General features: G+C 46.6%; 1 protein-coding gene across 1 annotated transcript in view; it reads left to right on the top strand.

The window, feature by feature from the left end:
• CCDC57 (coiled-coil domain containing 57) overlaps positions 1-13922 on the top strand; it is a 126585-nt gene that overhangs the window by 29553 nt on the left and 83110 nt on the right. The window contains 2 exon segments of the mRNA XM_008049908.1: positions 7574-7736; positions 8522-8653. Coding sequence (XP_008048099.1) covers positions 7574-7736; positions 8522-8653 — 295 coding nt within the window.

Raw genomic sequence — 13922 nt, 5'->3', positions numbered from 1 at the left:
AAAAAAAAGCCAGACATGGTGGTACATACCTGTAGTTCCAGCTACTTGGAAGGCTAAGGTGAAAAGATCGCCTGAGACCAGCAGGTGGAGGCTGCGGTAGCTGTGGGCATGCCACTGCACTCCAGCCTGGGTGACAGAATGAGACTCCAACATTAAAAAAAAAAAAAAAAAAAAACCCACACAAATATGTTGCTTAATTTCCCATTATTTTGAGATTTCCAAACATCAGCTTCTTACTGATTTCCTATTTAATTATGTTGTGAACAGAGAACATATTCTGTATGATTTTAATTTCTCAGTCTTGTTTTGCAGCTTTAGAAGATGTTCTATCTCAATGACTGTCCAATATGGACTTGAAAAGAATGTAAACACACTCACTGTTGGGTTTGGGGCTTCATAAGTGTCAGTCCGGCTAAGTTGGCTGATGTTGTGTTCTTGTCTTCTGTATGTTCACTGGTTTTCTATCTATCTATGAATTATTGAGAGAAAAGTGTTGAAATCTCCAATTATAATTGTAGACTTGGCTATCTTTGATTTCTAATAATTTTAACTATGTATATTATGAAGTTCTTTTATTAAGTACATATATATTTAGGATTGGTATGAATTCTTGATGAATTGACTCTTTTATTAGTAAAAAATAGTACCCTTTATTCCTGGTAGTGTTCTTTGTCCCAAAGTCTATTCTGCCTGATATTAGTAGGGCCACTCAAGCTTTCTTTACATCGTGCTTCCATGGCAGGCCTTCCCACTCTCTGCTGTGGCTTAAGCATTGGCTTTAGAGTGCAAGTTTCACTAATAGTATGTGACTGAGTCATGCTGCTTTTATCCAGTGTGACAATCTCTGCCTATTCCTCAAAGGATTTAGATTATTTAATTTAATGCTATTATTGATATATTTAGGCTTAAATCTCCAACTTGCTGTTTGGTTTATATTTTCCTCATCTGTTCTTGTCTTCTTTTCCCCCTGCCTTTAAAAAAATCAATTGTGGCCAAGTTCAGTGGCTTAAACCGTAATCCCACCACTTTGGAAGGCCAAGGTGAGTGGATTGCCTGAGCCCGTGGGTTCAAGACCTGCGGCATCTTGGCAAGACCTCATCTCTACAATAAATAAAAAATTAGCCAGTCATGGTAGCACGTGCCTATAGTTCTGGGTACTTGGAAGACTGAGGCAGAAGGATCACTGGAGCCCAGCAGGTCAATGCTGGGGTGGCTGTGAGTATGCCACTGCATACCAGCCTGGGAGACAGAGTGAGACTCCGACTCAAAAAAAAAAAAATCGTTTTAATTTTTTAAAGGATTTCATTTTATTTCCAGTTGTCTTATTATATAAACTTCTCTATTTATACAGTCTACTTTTAAATTATATATATGTTTGAGTCGGAGTCTCATTCTGTCGCCTAGGCTGGAGTGCAGTGGTATGTTGAAGGCCACCACAGCCTCGACCTGCTGGGCTCAGGCAATCCTTCTGCCTCAGCCTTCCAAGTAACTGGAACTACAGGCGTACACTACCACGCCTGGCTAATTTTTTATTTATTGTAGAGATGAAGTCTCGCCAAGTTGTCCAGGCTGGTCTCCAACTCCTGGGCTCAGGCAATTCTCTCATCTCTTCCTCCAAAAGTGCTGGGATTATAGGTGTGAGCCACTGCTCCCGACACTTTTAAATAATATTTACCACTGTGTGTATAACGTTAAGCCCTCTGTTCAACATTCAATTTCTGCTTCTGTTCAAGGTACACGCTTCTATTTCTGCTTTTTCTTCCTTTTACTATGATTTTCTAATATTTTACCTTTACAGAGAGAGTTATTATTTGTGCTTTGATCAGACAACTATCCTATCCTTTATAAAAACTTTAAAATGAGAAAAAAAGGTTTGTACTTTGTCTAATATTTATTTCTTGTGCTTTTGGCTTTTTAAAAATCAAATTCAAAGTATTCATATGGATTATTTTACTTCAACCTTCAGACTTTCCTTTTTTGTAGTGCAGACCTTCTCCTCATGAATTTTTTTTTTTTTTTTTTTTTGAGTTGGAATCTCACTGTCGCCCAGACTGGAATGTAGTGGCTGCTCCCGGCCACCGCAGCCTCGACCTGCTGGGCTCCGGCTATCCTTCCGCCTCATCCTTCCAAGTAACCGTAATTACAGGCATGCGCTACCATGCCCGGCTGATTCTTTTTTTTTTTTTAATTTATTGTAGAGATGAGGTCTTGCTGCCCAGGCGGGTCTCGAACCCGCAGGCTCAGGCAATCCACTTACCTCAGCCTCCCAAAGGTGCGGGATTATAGGCTGAGCGACCAAGCCCGGCTCTCCTCATGAATTATCTCAGCTTTATTTGTCTGGAACTTTCTTGCCTTCATCTCTTTGAGGACCATGTTCACTGGATGAAAAATTCTAGGTTTTCAGTGTTTTCTTTTGGCGTGTTAGAGGTATTTTGTTGCCTTCTTGCTTTCCATATTTCTCATGAGGGTTCTATGGTCATTCTTTGTTCCTCTGCTAATCTGTCTTTTCCCTCTGATCTTACATTTTCCTCTGTATCACTGGTGTGTAGGAATCTAATGGCCACATGTCTCAGTGAGGTTCTGTGTGTGAATGTGGGATGTCTCATTCTTCTGGGACTCTCAGTGCATATGTGCTGGTTTGTTCTGTTCACATGCTCAGCCTCTTCTTTGTGCTTTTGTCCAGTTGTTTTTCTTCTGTATCTTCATATTCATTGACCTTTCTTCTTCTAGTGTCTAATCTAGTGTTAAGTCTGGTGAATTTTTTATTTCAGACATTTTATTTTTTAGCTTTTAAAGGTCCAGTTAGTCTTTTTTTTCCACCTTTAAAGAAGCATACTTACATTTTTTTTTTTTTTTACTTTTATTATTTGAGTCAGGGTCTCACTCTGTCACCCAGGCTAGAGTACAATGGCATCATCATGGCTCACCGCGGCCTCCAACTTGTGGGCTCAAGAAGTCCTCCTCCCTCAGCCTCCTGAGTAGATGGAGCCACTGCACCCAGCTAATTTTTGGGTTGTTGTATAGATGAAGTCTCACTATGCTACCTAGGATGGTCTCTAACTCCTGGTCTCAAACAATCCTCCCACCTCAGCCTCCCAAAGTGCTGAGATTACAGACATGAACCGCTATAGATGACCACATTTATTTTTAAAGTCTTTTTAAATTTTTTGGCTGCATTCCACAAATTTTTATATTATTCCATTAAAATATTTTCTAATTTCCCTTGGGATTTTTTCCTGGGTCCAAGGGTTATTTAGAAATATGTTGCCAGGCTCAGTGGCTCAGCCTGTAATCCTGCGCCTTTGGGAGGCTGAGGTGAGTGGATTGCCTGAGCCTACAGATTCGAGACCCGCCTGGGCAGCGAGACCTCATCTCTACAATAAATCAAAAAATCAGCCAGGCGTGGTAGCGCATGCCTGTAATTCCAGCTACTTGGAAGGTTGCAGCGGAAGGATCACCGGAGCCCAGCGGGTCAAGGCTGCGGTGACCGGGAGCGGCCACTGCACTCCAGTCTGGATGACAGAGTGAGACTCCAACTAAAAAAAAAAAAAAAAAAAAAGAAATATATTGCTTAAGGCCGGGTATGGTAACTCACACCTGCAATCCTAGCACTTTAGGAGTCAGAGGCAAGAGGATAACCTGAGTCCAGGGGTTTGTGACCAGGCCATCCTTGAACCCCTGGGCAACTTGGTGAGACCTCATCTCTACAATAAAATTTTAAAAAATTACCTGGGTATGGTGAGGCACGTCTGTAGTTCCAGCTACTTGGAAGGCTGAGGCAGAAGGAGTGCCTCAGCCTAGCAGGTCAAGGCTGCAGTGGCCGTGAGTGTGCCACTGCACTCCAACCTGGGCAACAGAGTGAGATCCCAACTCAAAAAAAAAAAAACATGCTTAGGTTTACCTATTATATGTGTATATATAATACCATCACAATACAAATGCAGACAGAAAAGAAACATCTTGTAATAACATGTTATGTTTAAGAGGAATTAAAGATGTAAAAAAAGACTAGATATTGCAGTATGAGCTGTTTTCTTTCTCTTTTTTTTGAGTTGGAAAAGCCTTTTCACTGGGGCTAACCAACCCTGTTATTACAGGTCTCCTCTGGCTTCCCTGGTGAGCTTTGGCAATTATTCACCACATGACTCCCTGCTGGTTGCTCTCTGCCCAGCCTGTGTTTGTTTCTCCTGTGTGTTTGCAGCAGAATTGTCAGTCAGTTTCAAGGGTTCCTCGTGCAAATTTTGTGAGCTCTCTCCTCTCTGGCACTCTGCCTCATAAAGTCCACTTCAACCACATCAGCTTCTTCAACCTCTGATCTTTTTTTCTTCAACACACCAAGACCACCATGATCTGCTTGGGTTCACCCTACCTTTGTGGAAATCTAGAAGGTGCTATAGAGAGAAGACTGGGCAACAACTAGGCTCATCTCGTGCAGTCCCTTCTCTAAGGGACCACAGTCCTGCACTGCCTGTTGTCCAGTTAATGAAAACTGTTCCATATTTTCTGTCCAGCATCCTATTGCATGAAGTGGGAAGAGACAGGCCTGGTAACAGTTGCTCTGTCATGGCCACCAAGTGACATTTTAAGAATTTATTTATATTTTTCAGACACAGGGATTTAAAAAATGTATATGTAATTGCATTAGATCTACTTTTGTTTGTTACTGTTTATTATGTTCAGATCACTTGGCCCACCTTCTTTTATCCCCAGCTTCAAATGCCAATGAATATGTGGGGGGTTAATGCTAGACCCAGTTAGGACTCATCTTGGCCTTTGTCCTTTCCTGTCATCAGGAAGAGAATGCAGATCGATCCTGGCTAGAATGAACAAGGCTTGCTATTTAAAACCATAAGTGGATCAGGGCCAGCCACAGAAAAGGTGGAATTAACGCATACACAGAGGGTCCTATGGAGGAAACGCCAGTTCCCAGGCTGCCTGGTTTGTGGCCGTCTGAGGCCAAGTGAAGGATGAATCAGTACTTTTTGTGTGTCAGTGACAAAGGTTTACTTTGTTTTAAAACCAGTAGCCTAAATTAACCAATGTGTTTCTTTCTGAAAGTAGCTTCTGTTGAATATTGCTTGTATGCCCAAAAGCAAGGCCATGTTTCTGATGTGGGTGCACATGGTCTCCAGTGGCAAACTGGGTCTGATCTGATTATGTGGTCCTCCTCCCCTGCACCTGGGTCTGGCTCTTGCCTTCCTCTTCCTCAGCCTTTGTTTGCACCTCTATGCCCTCAGGCACAGTGCTACTCAAAGTAGGGGCCACAGACCTGCCACTCTGCTGATAGGATCAGAGTGAGGGAGGTACTGGGTATCTAGGGATGTGGGCGGCAGATGGGTAGTACTGTGGCATTTGGTAGTGCTTTACAAAACCTTGGTGTTATGGCATGGAAATAGAGGCAGTTAATAGCTTGTCCTTCCTCATAGTTGAGGAGCCCTGCTCTCATACATTTTCCTCTATCCTCTAATGGTGTCTCTTCAGGAGAGATCACCAGGTGGTAAACTCTGGGCCTTGTATTTTTATTTTTTATTTTTTGGAGTTGCAGTTTCACTCTGTCACCCAGACTGGAGTGCAGTGGCCGCTCCCGGCCACTGCAGCCTTGACCTGCTGGGCTCCGGCGATCCTTCCGCCTCAGCCTTCCGAGTAGCCAGATCTACAGGCGCGCGCTACCACGCCCGGCTGATTTTTTTATTTATTGTAGAGATGAGGTCTCGCTGCCCAGGCGGGTCTCGAACTCACGGGCTCAGGCAATCCACTCACCTCAGCCTCCCAAAGGCGCGGGATTACAGGCTGAGCCACCGAGCCCGGCTGGCCTTGTATTTTTGAAATGTCTTTATTCTTGCCTTCCTGTGTGATTAGCAATTTAGCTGAGTTTAGGCTTTTAGACTCCAAATCATTTCCCCTCAGATTTAAAAATCATTGTGTATTACTTGGTTATTTCTCTGTAACAAATTACCACAAATTTAACAACTTTAAACACCCATTTCTGGAGCCAGGGGTCTGGGCATGCTCAGCTGAGTTCCCTGCTCAGAGTCTCTTCAGGATGGAATTGGGTGTCAGCCAGGCATCAGAGGCTCGGGTCCCCTTCCAGACTCTTTGTCGGCTTGTGGGCAGACTTCAGTGCTTGCAGTTTTGGGGCCGAGATGTCTGTTTCCTTGCTAGCCACCAGTCAGGGTCACTCTCAGCCCTAGAGGAGCTCCCAGGTCTTGGGAGTGTGTTCTCTCCGGGTACCCTGTCTCAGCATAGCTTCAAGGCCAGCAGGGGACTCTCCCTCCAGTCTTACACAGTGCCATATCACCAGATCACCACCTGGGACAAGAGGGACATTTCCACACTGTTCGTGTCCTAGAGTTCTGCCCCTACATTGCCCCGCCACCTTTCAGTCCCAATGTTACAGGTGAGAGATCTAAGAGCTGTACGATTTGTGTTCTTTTTTTTTCTTACAAACCTTTGGGCTTTTCTTTTCATCCTTGGTGCTCTCCAGTGTCTCCTCAGGGTGTCTGTATATGGGTCTTTGAAGCATTTAGCACTGAGTTCTTCTGGTCTGAGTGTGTGGTCCTCCTACCCCTGCACACGGGCATGGTACTTGCCCTCCTCTTCCTCAAAACCAGCCTTTGTTTTAGCTGTCTTCCATCTGAAGACTAGTGTCTTTGTGCGGCTCTGGTGGATTTGCGCATTTACTTCCTTGATGATTTTGTCCTCTCCATTCTTATCTGTCCAGCCCAATCAGAAGTCAGATGTTCGTCTGAGTCTTAACTTCCGGGCCTCCTAACTTTTCCCCTATCCCTGTGTCCCTTTGCACTGCATTCTGGTTTTTTGTTTTTTGTTGTTTTTTTTTTTGAGTTGGAGTCTCACTCTCACTCTGTCACCCAGACTGGAGTGCAGTGGTCGCTCCCGGCCACTGCAGCCTTGACCTGCTGGGCTCCGGTGATCCTTCCACCTCAGCCTTCCAAGTAGCTGGAACTACAGGCGTGCACTACCATGCCCAGTAATTTTTTGATTTATTGTAGAGATGAGGTCTCACCAAGTTGCCCAGGCGGGTCTTGAACCCACAGTCTCAGGCAATTCACTCACCTCAGCCTCCCAAGGCGCGGGATTACAGGCTGAGCCACTGAGCCCGGCTACACTACATTCTGGAGGGTTTTCTTTCTCTTTGATCTTCCAACTTGCTATTTGCTCTTTGACTTGATTTGCTCTATTTTAGTTGTTTGCTTTTCATAGCTGAAAATCCTCTCAAATTTCTCTGTGTGTGATCATTTTTCTTATTTTTGAAGTTGGTTGGCTTTTTCCCTCTCTCCTTACATGCTGGTTTTTCTGCTTCCTGAGATGATCATCCTCTTTCATGATACTGTATTTTCTCCAATATCTGAGAATCCTTGGCTTCTGCTCATCTCTGTACTGATGTCCCCATGTGCCTGTTCCTAGGACCGCTTGAGTACATTACAGGCCAACCCTGGCCCCTGGAGGCCAGGAGGAACACACTGCCGCTTTACATCGCCCTTCACACCCAGTTGCACCTCTGCTTTTCACATGAAAGGAAACATTAACATTGGGTGGTTGGATATGTCTTTAGGTACAAGCAGCAGCTGTCCGTGGCAGTTGAAAAGGAACGGAACCTAGAGCGTGATCAGGTGCAGCTTGGCCTGGACTGGCAGCGCCGCTGTGACAACGTTGAAAGGGACCAGATCCAGAAGTCAGAGGCTTTGATTCAGGGTCTGACCATGGCGAAAGATCAGGTGTGTGTAGCCACCATGTTGCATGGGACTTCTGGGCGCCTTCTGCAGGAGGCAGGGCGGGCAATGCTCAACAGGATTGTGGCAGGAAAGGCTAGGCTTTCATCAAATTTTATTTTATTTATGTATTTATTTATTTTTTTCTTGAGTTGGGGCCTCATTCTGTTGCCCAGGCCTGAGTACAGTGGCACAATCAGAGCTCACTGCAGCCTTGACCTCCTGGGTCCAGACGATCCTTTTTCCTCAGGCTCCCAAGTAGCAGGGACTACAGGCCTGTGCCACCATACCTGACTAATTTTAAAATTTTTTTAGAGATGAAGTCTTGCTGTGTTGCCTAAGCTGGTCTTGAACTCCTGGGCTCAAGCAGTCCTCCCACCTCAGCCTCCCAAAGTGGTGGGATTACAGGCATGAGCTACTCACTGCACCTGGTCCAAACTGTTTTTTAAATGTGAAAACACTAAACCTCACTGAGCAGTTTGATGTATAGCAACAAAAATTACAGGAATAAAAAATATGTTCTTTACTCCCCTATCCACCAGGCTTTCATGGTGTATTGCTGCATGAACTGTTTCTCCATTGGATAAGTTACATGATTTCGATGGTGCTGGCGGGGCCCAGGCTGGGCAGGGGGAGTGTGTGGCTCTTTCCACAGCAGGAGCACCTGGTGCTCTGAGTCATATGCACCTGCTTCCTGTGGCTTCTCTTGCTTGCATCTGCTGTCCCATCCTAAACTAGATAGGAAGCTACCCTGAGGGCCATTGATGGACTGAATCTGAGCATCTTCCCAGGTTGCTGCTAAGCTGCAGGAGACAGAGCGGGCACTGCGGGAGCAGGAGGTAGTGCTGAAGGCCTTGGCCCTGGAGCGAGACCAGGCTGTGCAGGCCCTGAGGATGCATGGGCTTCCTGGACAAGGGGCACAGGTGAGCATACCTTCCCCCAAGCCTCTTTGCTGGCTGCTTTTCCCTCTAGCTCAGTGGTAGCAGTGGCAAAATAGTACCAAATCCCCAAATCCTACCAAAACTGGAGATAAATCTTTCAGTGTGTTCCTCTTTAAATGACTGTTTGCACAAATAATACTAAGTCTGAAGCTTTAAAGAGTTAAAATGAATACATATTCAGAATCTTCTTTATATTTTTCTAATTTGAAAGCTCTAAAAATCCCAAATCCAAATATTACAAGATTTCAGACATCAATGTAAGATTGTTGTTATGGTATTTGTCTCAGGACTGTCACAGCAGGTCATTTTGTTTTAGTCGTTGCAGCTCCTGGTTTTGTTTGGCGGTGACATTAATGGTCAGAAGTTAAGTATTTAGCCTTGCCATGGTCCACCTCAGACCTCAATGTCCCTCAACTCATTTCATCTTGGAGGTTGCACTATGGCCACTGAGACGCAAGAACACTTAGGAACTTGACTGAACTGTCACAGTTTGTCAGGGCAGAGCTGGGTACATGGGCAGAGGGGCTCAGGGTGGGGGCAGAAGGACCAGCAGCAACAGGAAGCTAGGAGGAAGAGAGGGCAGGGGGAGCCTGGCAAGGAGGCCTGTCCCAGAGCTGCAAAGGGCTTTTTTTCCTCCATGGGGTGTAGGGTGTAGTCACACACTGTCAATGCACAGATCTCAAAGGCACAGGTCAGTGGGTTTGACAGGTGAATGTGCCCAAGCACCCTCCCTCTAACAAGATACAGGGCCCTCCAATCACTCTACCCCGTGCCCCCTCCTATTGGTCCCACTCCCTGCCCAAGGCAGCACTGTTCTGAGTTCTCACCCCCTTGATTAATTTTCTTCTCGTGGCCTGTCTTGTCATGGAGAACCCAAATGGGCAGGTTTCTCTAAGAGTGCTGAGGCAGCCACGAGCGCGTGAGACCCAGATCTTCACTGATGTGAAGAATGTTTGCAACTTGTCCTTATTCAGCATCCATTCTCCTAAACATGTACAGAACCAGAACCCCTGTTTCTCCTCTCAGGAATGTTTAGTTCTGGACACGAAGTCAAGTGAACACTCTGAGACCCTGTGTCACCAAACCCAAGGCTGGTAAAGGTACAGGAGCCCCAACCAGGGAAGGGTAGGGCAAGTGGTAGGAAGACCTGCAGGTCACAGCAGGAGGGATAGGATACTCATGGGGAGAAGGCTGGGAATGCTAGTGGCCCTACCACATCATCCCTGATTGTGGAGTCAAACAATGTCTTCATCTTTAAAATTTGAAATAATGCTTCCCGCCCTGCTGGCTGCCTTAGTTTGTGGTGCTGATTTGGGGAAATTCAGTGTGCTACAGGTGTCCAGAATGAAATCTCAGGGTGCAGCCACAGGAGCTTTTTCATCATTGAAGCCCGGGTCTCTCCAGTAGTACAAAGAAATAAGAGGTCACAACTCTCTCCAAAGACCCATGTCTTCAAGTGTAGTGACCACACAAGCCGAGCCAAAGGTGGCGGCTGTCTTTCTCTCCACTAGGACTTTCTCACTGACTCAGTAGACTGAGCCTTAGTAGACCGAGCCTGGCACTGGCTATGGAATGCCTATGGCGATTGTATCCCCCAAAAAGATGGGTTCAAGTCCTGGCCTCCAGAACCTCAGAATATATTCTCATTCGGCATAAGGTTGTTGTGGATGTAGTTAGTTAAGGTGAGGTAGGCCCCAATTCAATGCCTGGTATCTGCATAAGAGGAGGGAATATGGAGACACAGAGGTGAGGAGCCATGTGATGACAGATCCAGACAATGGGACAATGGGTTTACAAGCTTAGGAATGCCGGGAATTGTTGCAACTACCAGCAGCTGGAAGAGACAAGGCAGATCCTCCCCTAGAGCCTCCAGAGGGAACGCAGCCCTGCAACACCTTGATTTAAGGCTTCTGGACTTCAGAACTGTGGAAGAACAAATTCCTGTTATTTTAAGTCCCCCAGCTTGTGGTCACTTGTTATAGCAGCTGCAGGAAACTCATACAGGTGTCATCTGCTGAGGGTCAGCCTAGGCCAGTTCTCAGCACAGGACCTGGTTTTAGAGTGAGGCTTGGAGGCCATCTTAATTTGCTTCCACCTGAGGATGACCCTGGTACAAGTCTAGCATCATGGTGAATCCCAGCATGTCGCATATCCCACCTCAGTATCCCCAGCCTATCGGGGCTCCTTAGAAAAGCTGTGCTGCTGGCCTGCTGTGGGCTCCAGGCACGGGATGAGCCCTAGCTGAGCACTGGGCAGTACTTCCCACCCCAGGCATGCGGAGCACAACCCTCTTGCAGGTCATGAAGGCAGAGGCATTGTTCAAGGGCCCTTTAATTTTTGTAATCATCTCATGTTTGTTCCCATATGGAAAGTCACTTATCCTGTTGTCTATGGTAGTGGAGGCACAGAATTCCTTTGGAGGACCTTTCTGTGGTCTGGTCATGCCTACTGGGCGCTACCTTTCCCCTGCCTGTCCAGCTGCCAGCCTTCGTGGAAGGACAAGTATCGGGGCCATATGATCAGCTACCTTAGTGCTCCAGGCTGACCACACTCATGCTGCTGCCCCAGTGCTTATGTGTGTCCTTACTGGGAGCAATCTGTGCCCCTTCCAGAATGAAATGCAGCCCTATAGCCTTTGTCTTTTCTCCTCTCTGCTGGTGCATGCTCACAGCCCATACTTTAGGTAGGCCAAAGCATGCTGGCAGCTGAGAAGCAGGAGGTAATTTCCAGTCACGCCAAGAAAACCACTCTCCTCTGTGAGCAGGGGTGGCAGTGACAGTTCTCTGCACAGTGCACTCTGCAGAGTCCCCAGACTTGGCCAATGGCAGAATCTTTGAGAGGACTTTTCAATAATGCACTACTCAGACATACTGGGTAGGGAACCTCAGGTGTCCAACTTCAACAAGCATCTATGTGCTCCCAGGAGACCGTAGGACAAGGATCAGGTTGGAGTCCCTGGTGTGGAAGGTTCCAAGGGGCAGGAGAAGAGTAGGTTCAGCCAAGTCTTGACACTGTGCCCAGGATCCTCTCACTACATAGTGCCTTTGGGGGCTCATGACAGGTGGTCTTGGCCATTGTACGGGAGACCCTCTCAAGTCCAGTGTCACTCAGAAGAACTTCCAGACACAGGGCAGGGAAAACAAATGCTTCTTTTTTCATTAATGCTCCCCCACCCCAGGTTTTTCTTTATTGTATTTTCCCCTCCAGATTGGCAATTAAAAGAAGACATTTGAGCCGGGCTCGGTGGCTCAGTCTATAATCCCGTACCTTTGGGAGGCTGAGGTGAGTGGATTGCCTGAGCCCGCGGGTTCGAGACCCGCCTGGGCAGCGAGACCTCATCTCTACAATAAATCAAAAAATCAGCCGGGCGTGGTAGCGCATGCCTGTAATTTCGGCTACTTGGAAGGCTGAGGCGGAAGGATCACTGGAGCCCAGCAGGTCGAGGCTGCGGTGGCCGGGCGCGGCCACTGCACTCCAGTCTGGGCGACAGAGTGAGACTCCAACTCAAAAAAAAAACAAAAAAAAAGAAGACATTTGTCTCCTGGTACCAGCTAAGCAGGTCAGGAGGCCTATCAGTTGGCTGGTTTCTTTGTTAAGTGAACAATGATCCTTAGAAGTGGGCTTGGGGTCAGGAGCAGTCAGCACTCCACCCAATCCATGGAGAGCCAGGTGGCATGCACTTGTGACCTTATACAAAGGGAGCCTGGCCATGGGATCCCAAGGTGACGTGTGTTGACGTGTATGGGGGCTCCAGCTGAACACGAGCTTGTCCTCTGACCACCTTGATCCCCAGAGGAGAGGTGGAAGCCACTTGGGAGGCTGTTTGCACATAGGAGCCTGTGAGCTGGCTTCAGAACCAGGACTCAGGTGGGGAAAATGCTGACTGGGTCACTTCTGAGGAGGAAGACCCTGGTACAAAGGAGGATGACTTCTGGTGCAAAGATGTTGCCATGTGGGTCCCCAGAGGGGAGGATGCAGCCAGTATGAGAGCCGGGAGGCTTCCTGGCCAATATCACAAGCCAGACTGTGGCAACCAGAGCTGACTAGGCTTTCCAGGTGCTTTCTTCTCATCAGTCACACGTCACATTTAACACATGAGGAAACTGAGGCACAGAAAGAGAGGTCACTGTCTCTGCAAGTGGTGGTGGGAGAGTTTGATAGAGCCAGGCTAATGCAGCTGTGCCCAATCACCCTGCTATTCTGCTGGGGCAGGAGACAGCCTTGGAGGCACTCCCAAGGAGGGCAAATGTGTGAGATAGGGAATGCATGAAGTGGGTGGTAAGGCCTGAGGGAATGGACTAGAAGGCAGGTGGGCGGTTGAAGATTGCAAGCTGCTACCCAGCACTGGAGGATGGCTTGAGGAAAGACATCAATAAGTCAATGGGAAGAAAATATAGCATCATTCTGGAAATGAAAGTCCTATTTGGCCAGTGCAGAAATTTTAAAAGGTTTTGTCTAGCATAAACAAACCAAGCAGACCTGAGGTTTAAACCCAGCTCAGTCCCTGCTTGATGAATATCCCAGTTGAACCACTTGGAGCCTCTGCTTGTCACATATAGGGAACCTGATGTCAGTGAGTTCACATGTGCAGTGCTCTTAGCAATCCCTGGGCAGAACCTGTGAGTAAGTGAATGAAACACATGGTGGTGGTGTTTGTAACTGGCACGGCAGGTTGCCACATTGGAGGTTCTGCCCTCGTGACTTTCTCTTGGGGAATTCTTTTTTCATTTCAATTCTACCAAAAATATTTTCCCATGTCATTAAAAGTCTTCAAAACCATAATTTAAATGACTGCATATTTTATCATGTGCATATTTTATCAAACCATATTGTATCTAGTTACTTTCTTAATGATGGTTCTTTAGATTGTTCACAAATATTATCATAACACTGTAGGGGGCATTTTTGTGTCTCCATTTCTGAACTTACATCATCTCCACCTCTCCTCCAGCTCGACTGTGTGAAACCTCTTTCTGAGAACCCAGGCTACTGGCTCTGCCAGTAGTCAGAAGGCCCTCAGGATGGGGTCCAAATCTTGCTTTGGGTTTGTAGCCTATGAAGTACAGAGTAGAGAGTGGGCCCTAGTCCTTTAACCCCATGTTGAACTTGGAGGAGAGGAAGTTTTGTTTGTTTGTTTGTTTGTTTTGAGTAGCTGGGGTAAACTACCATGCCTGGCTAATTTTTTTTTTTTTTTTAGAGATAGGGTCTTGCTATGTTGTTCAGGCTGGTCTCAAACTCCTGACCTTAAATG

Source organism: Carlito syrichta, unplaced genomic scaffold (genome assembly GCF_000164805.1).
Source record: "Carlito syrichta isolate Samal-C Ts95f unplaced genomic scaffold, Tarsius_syrichta-2.0.1 Scaffold139178, whole genome shotgun sequence".
Taxonomy (NCBI): Eukaryota; Metazoa; Chordata; class Mammalia; order Primates; family Tarsiidae; genus Carlito; species Carlito syrichta.
The sequence above is the reverse complement of the archived record's forward strand: the minus strand, read 5'-3'. Positions and strand labels throughout refer to the sequence as shown.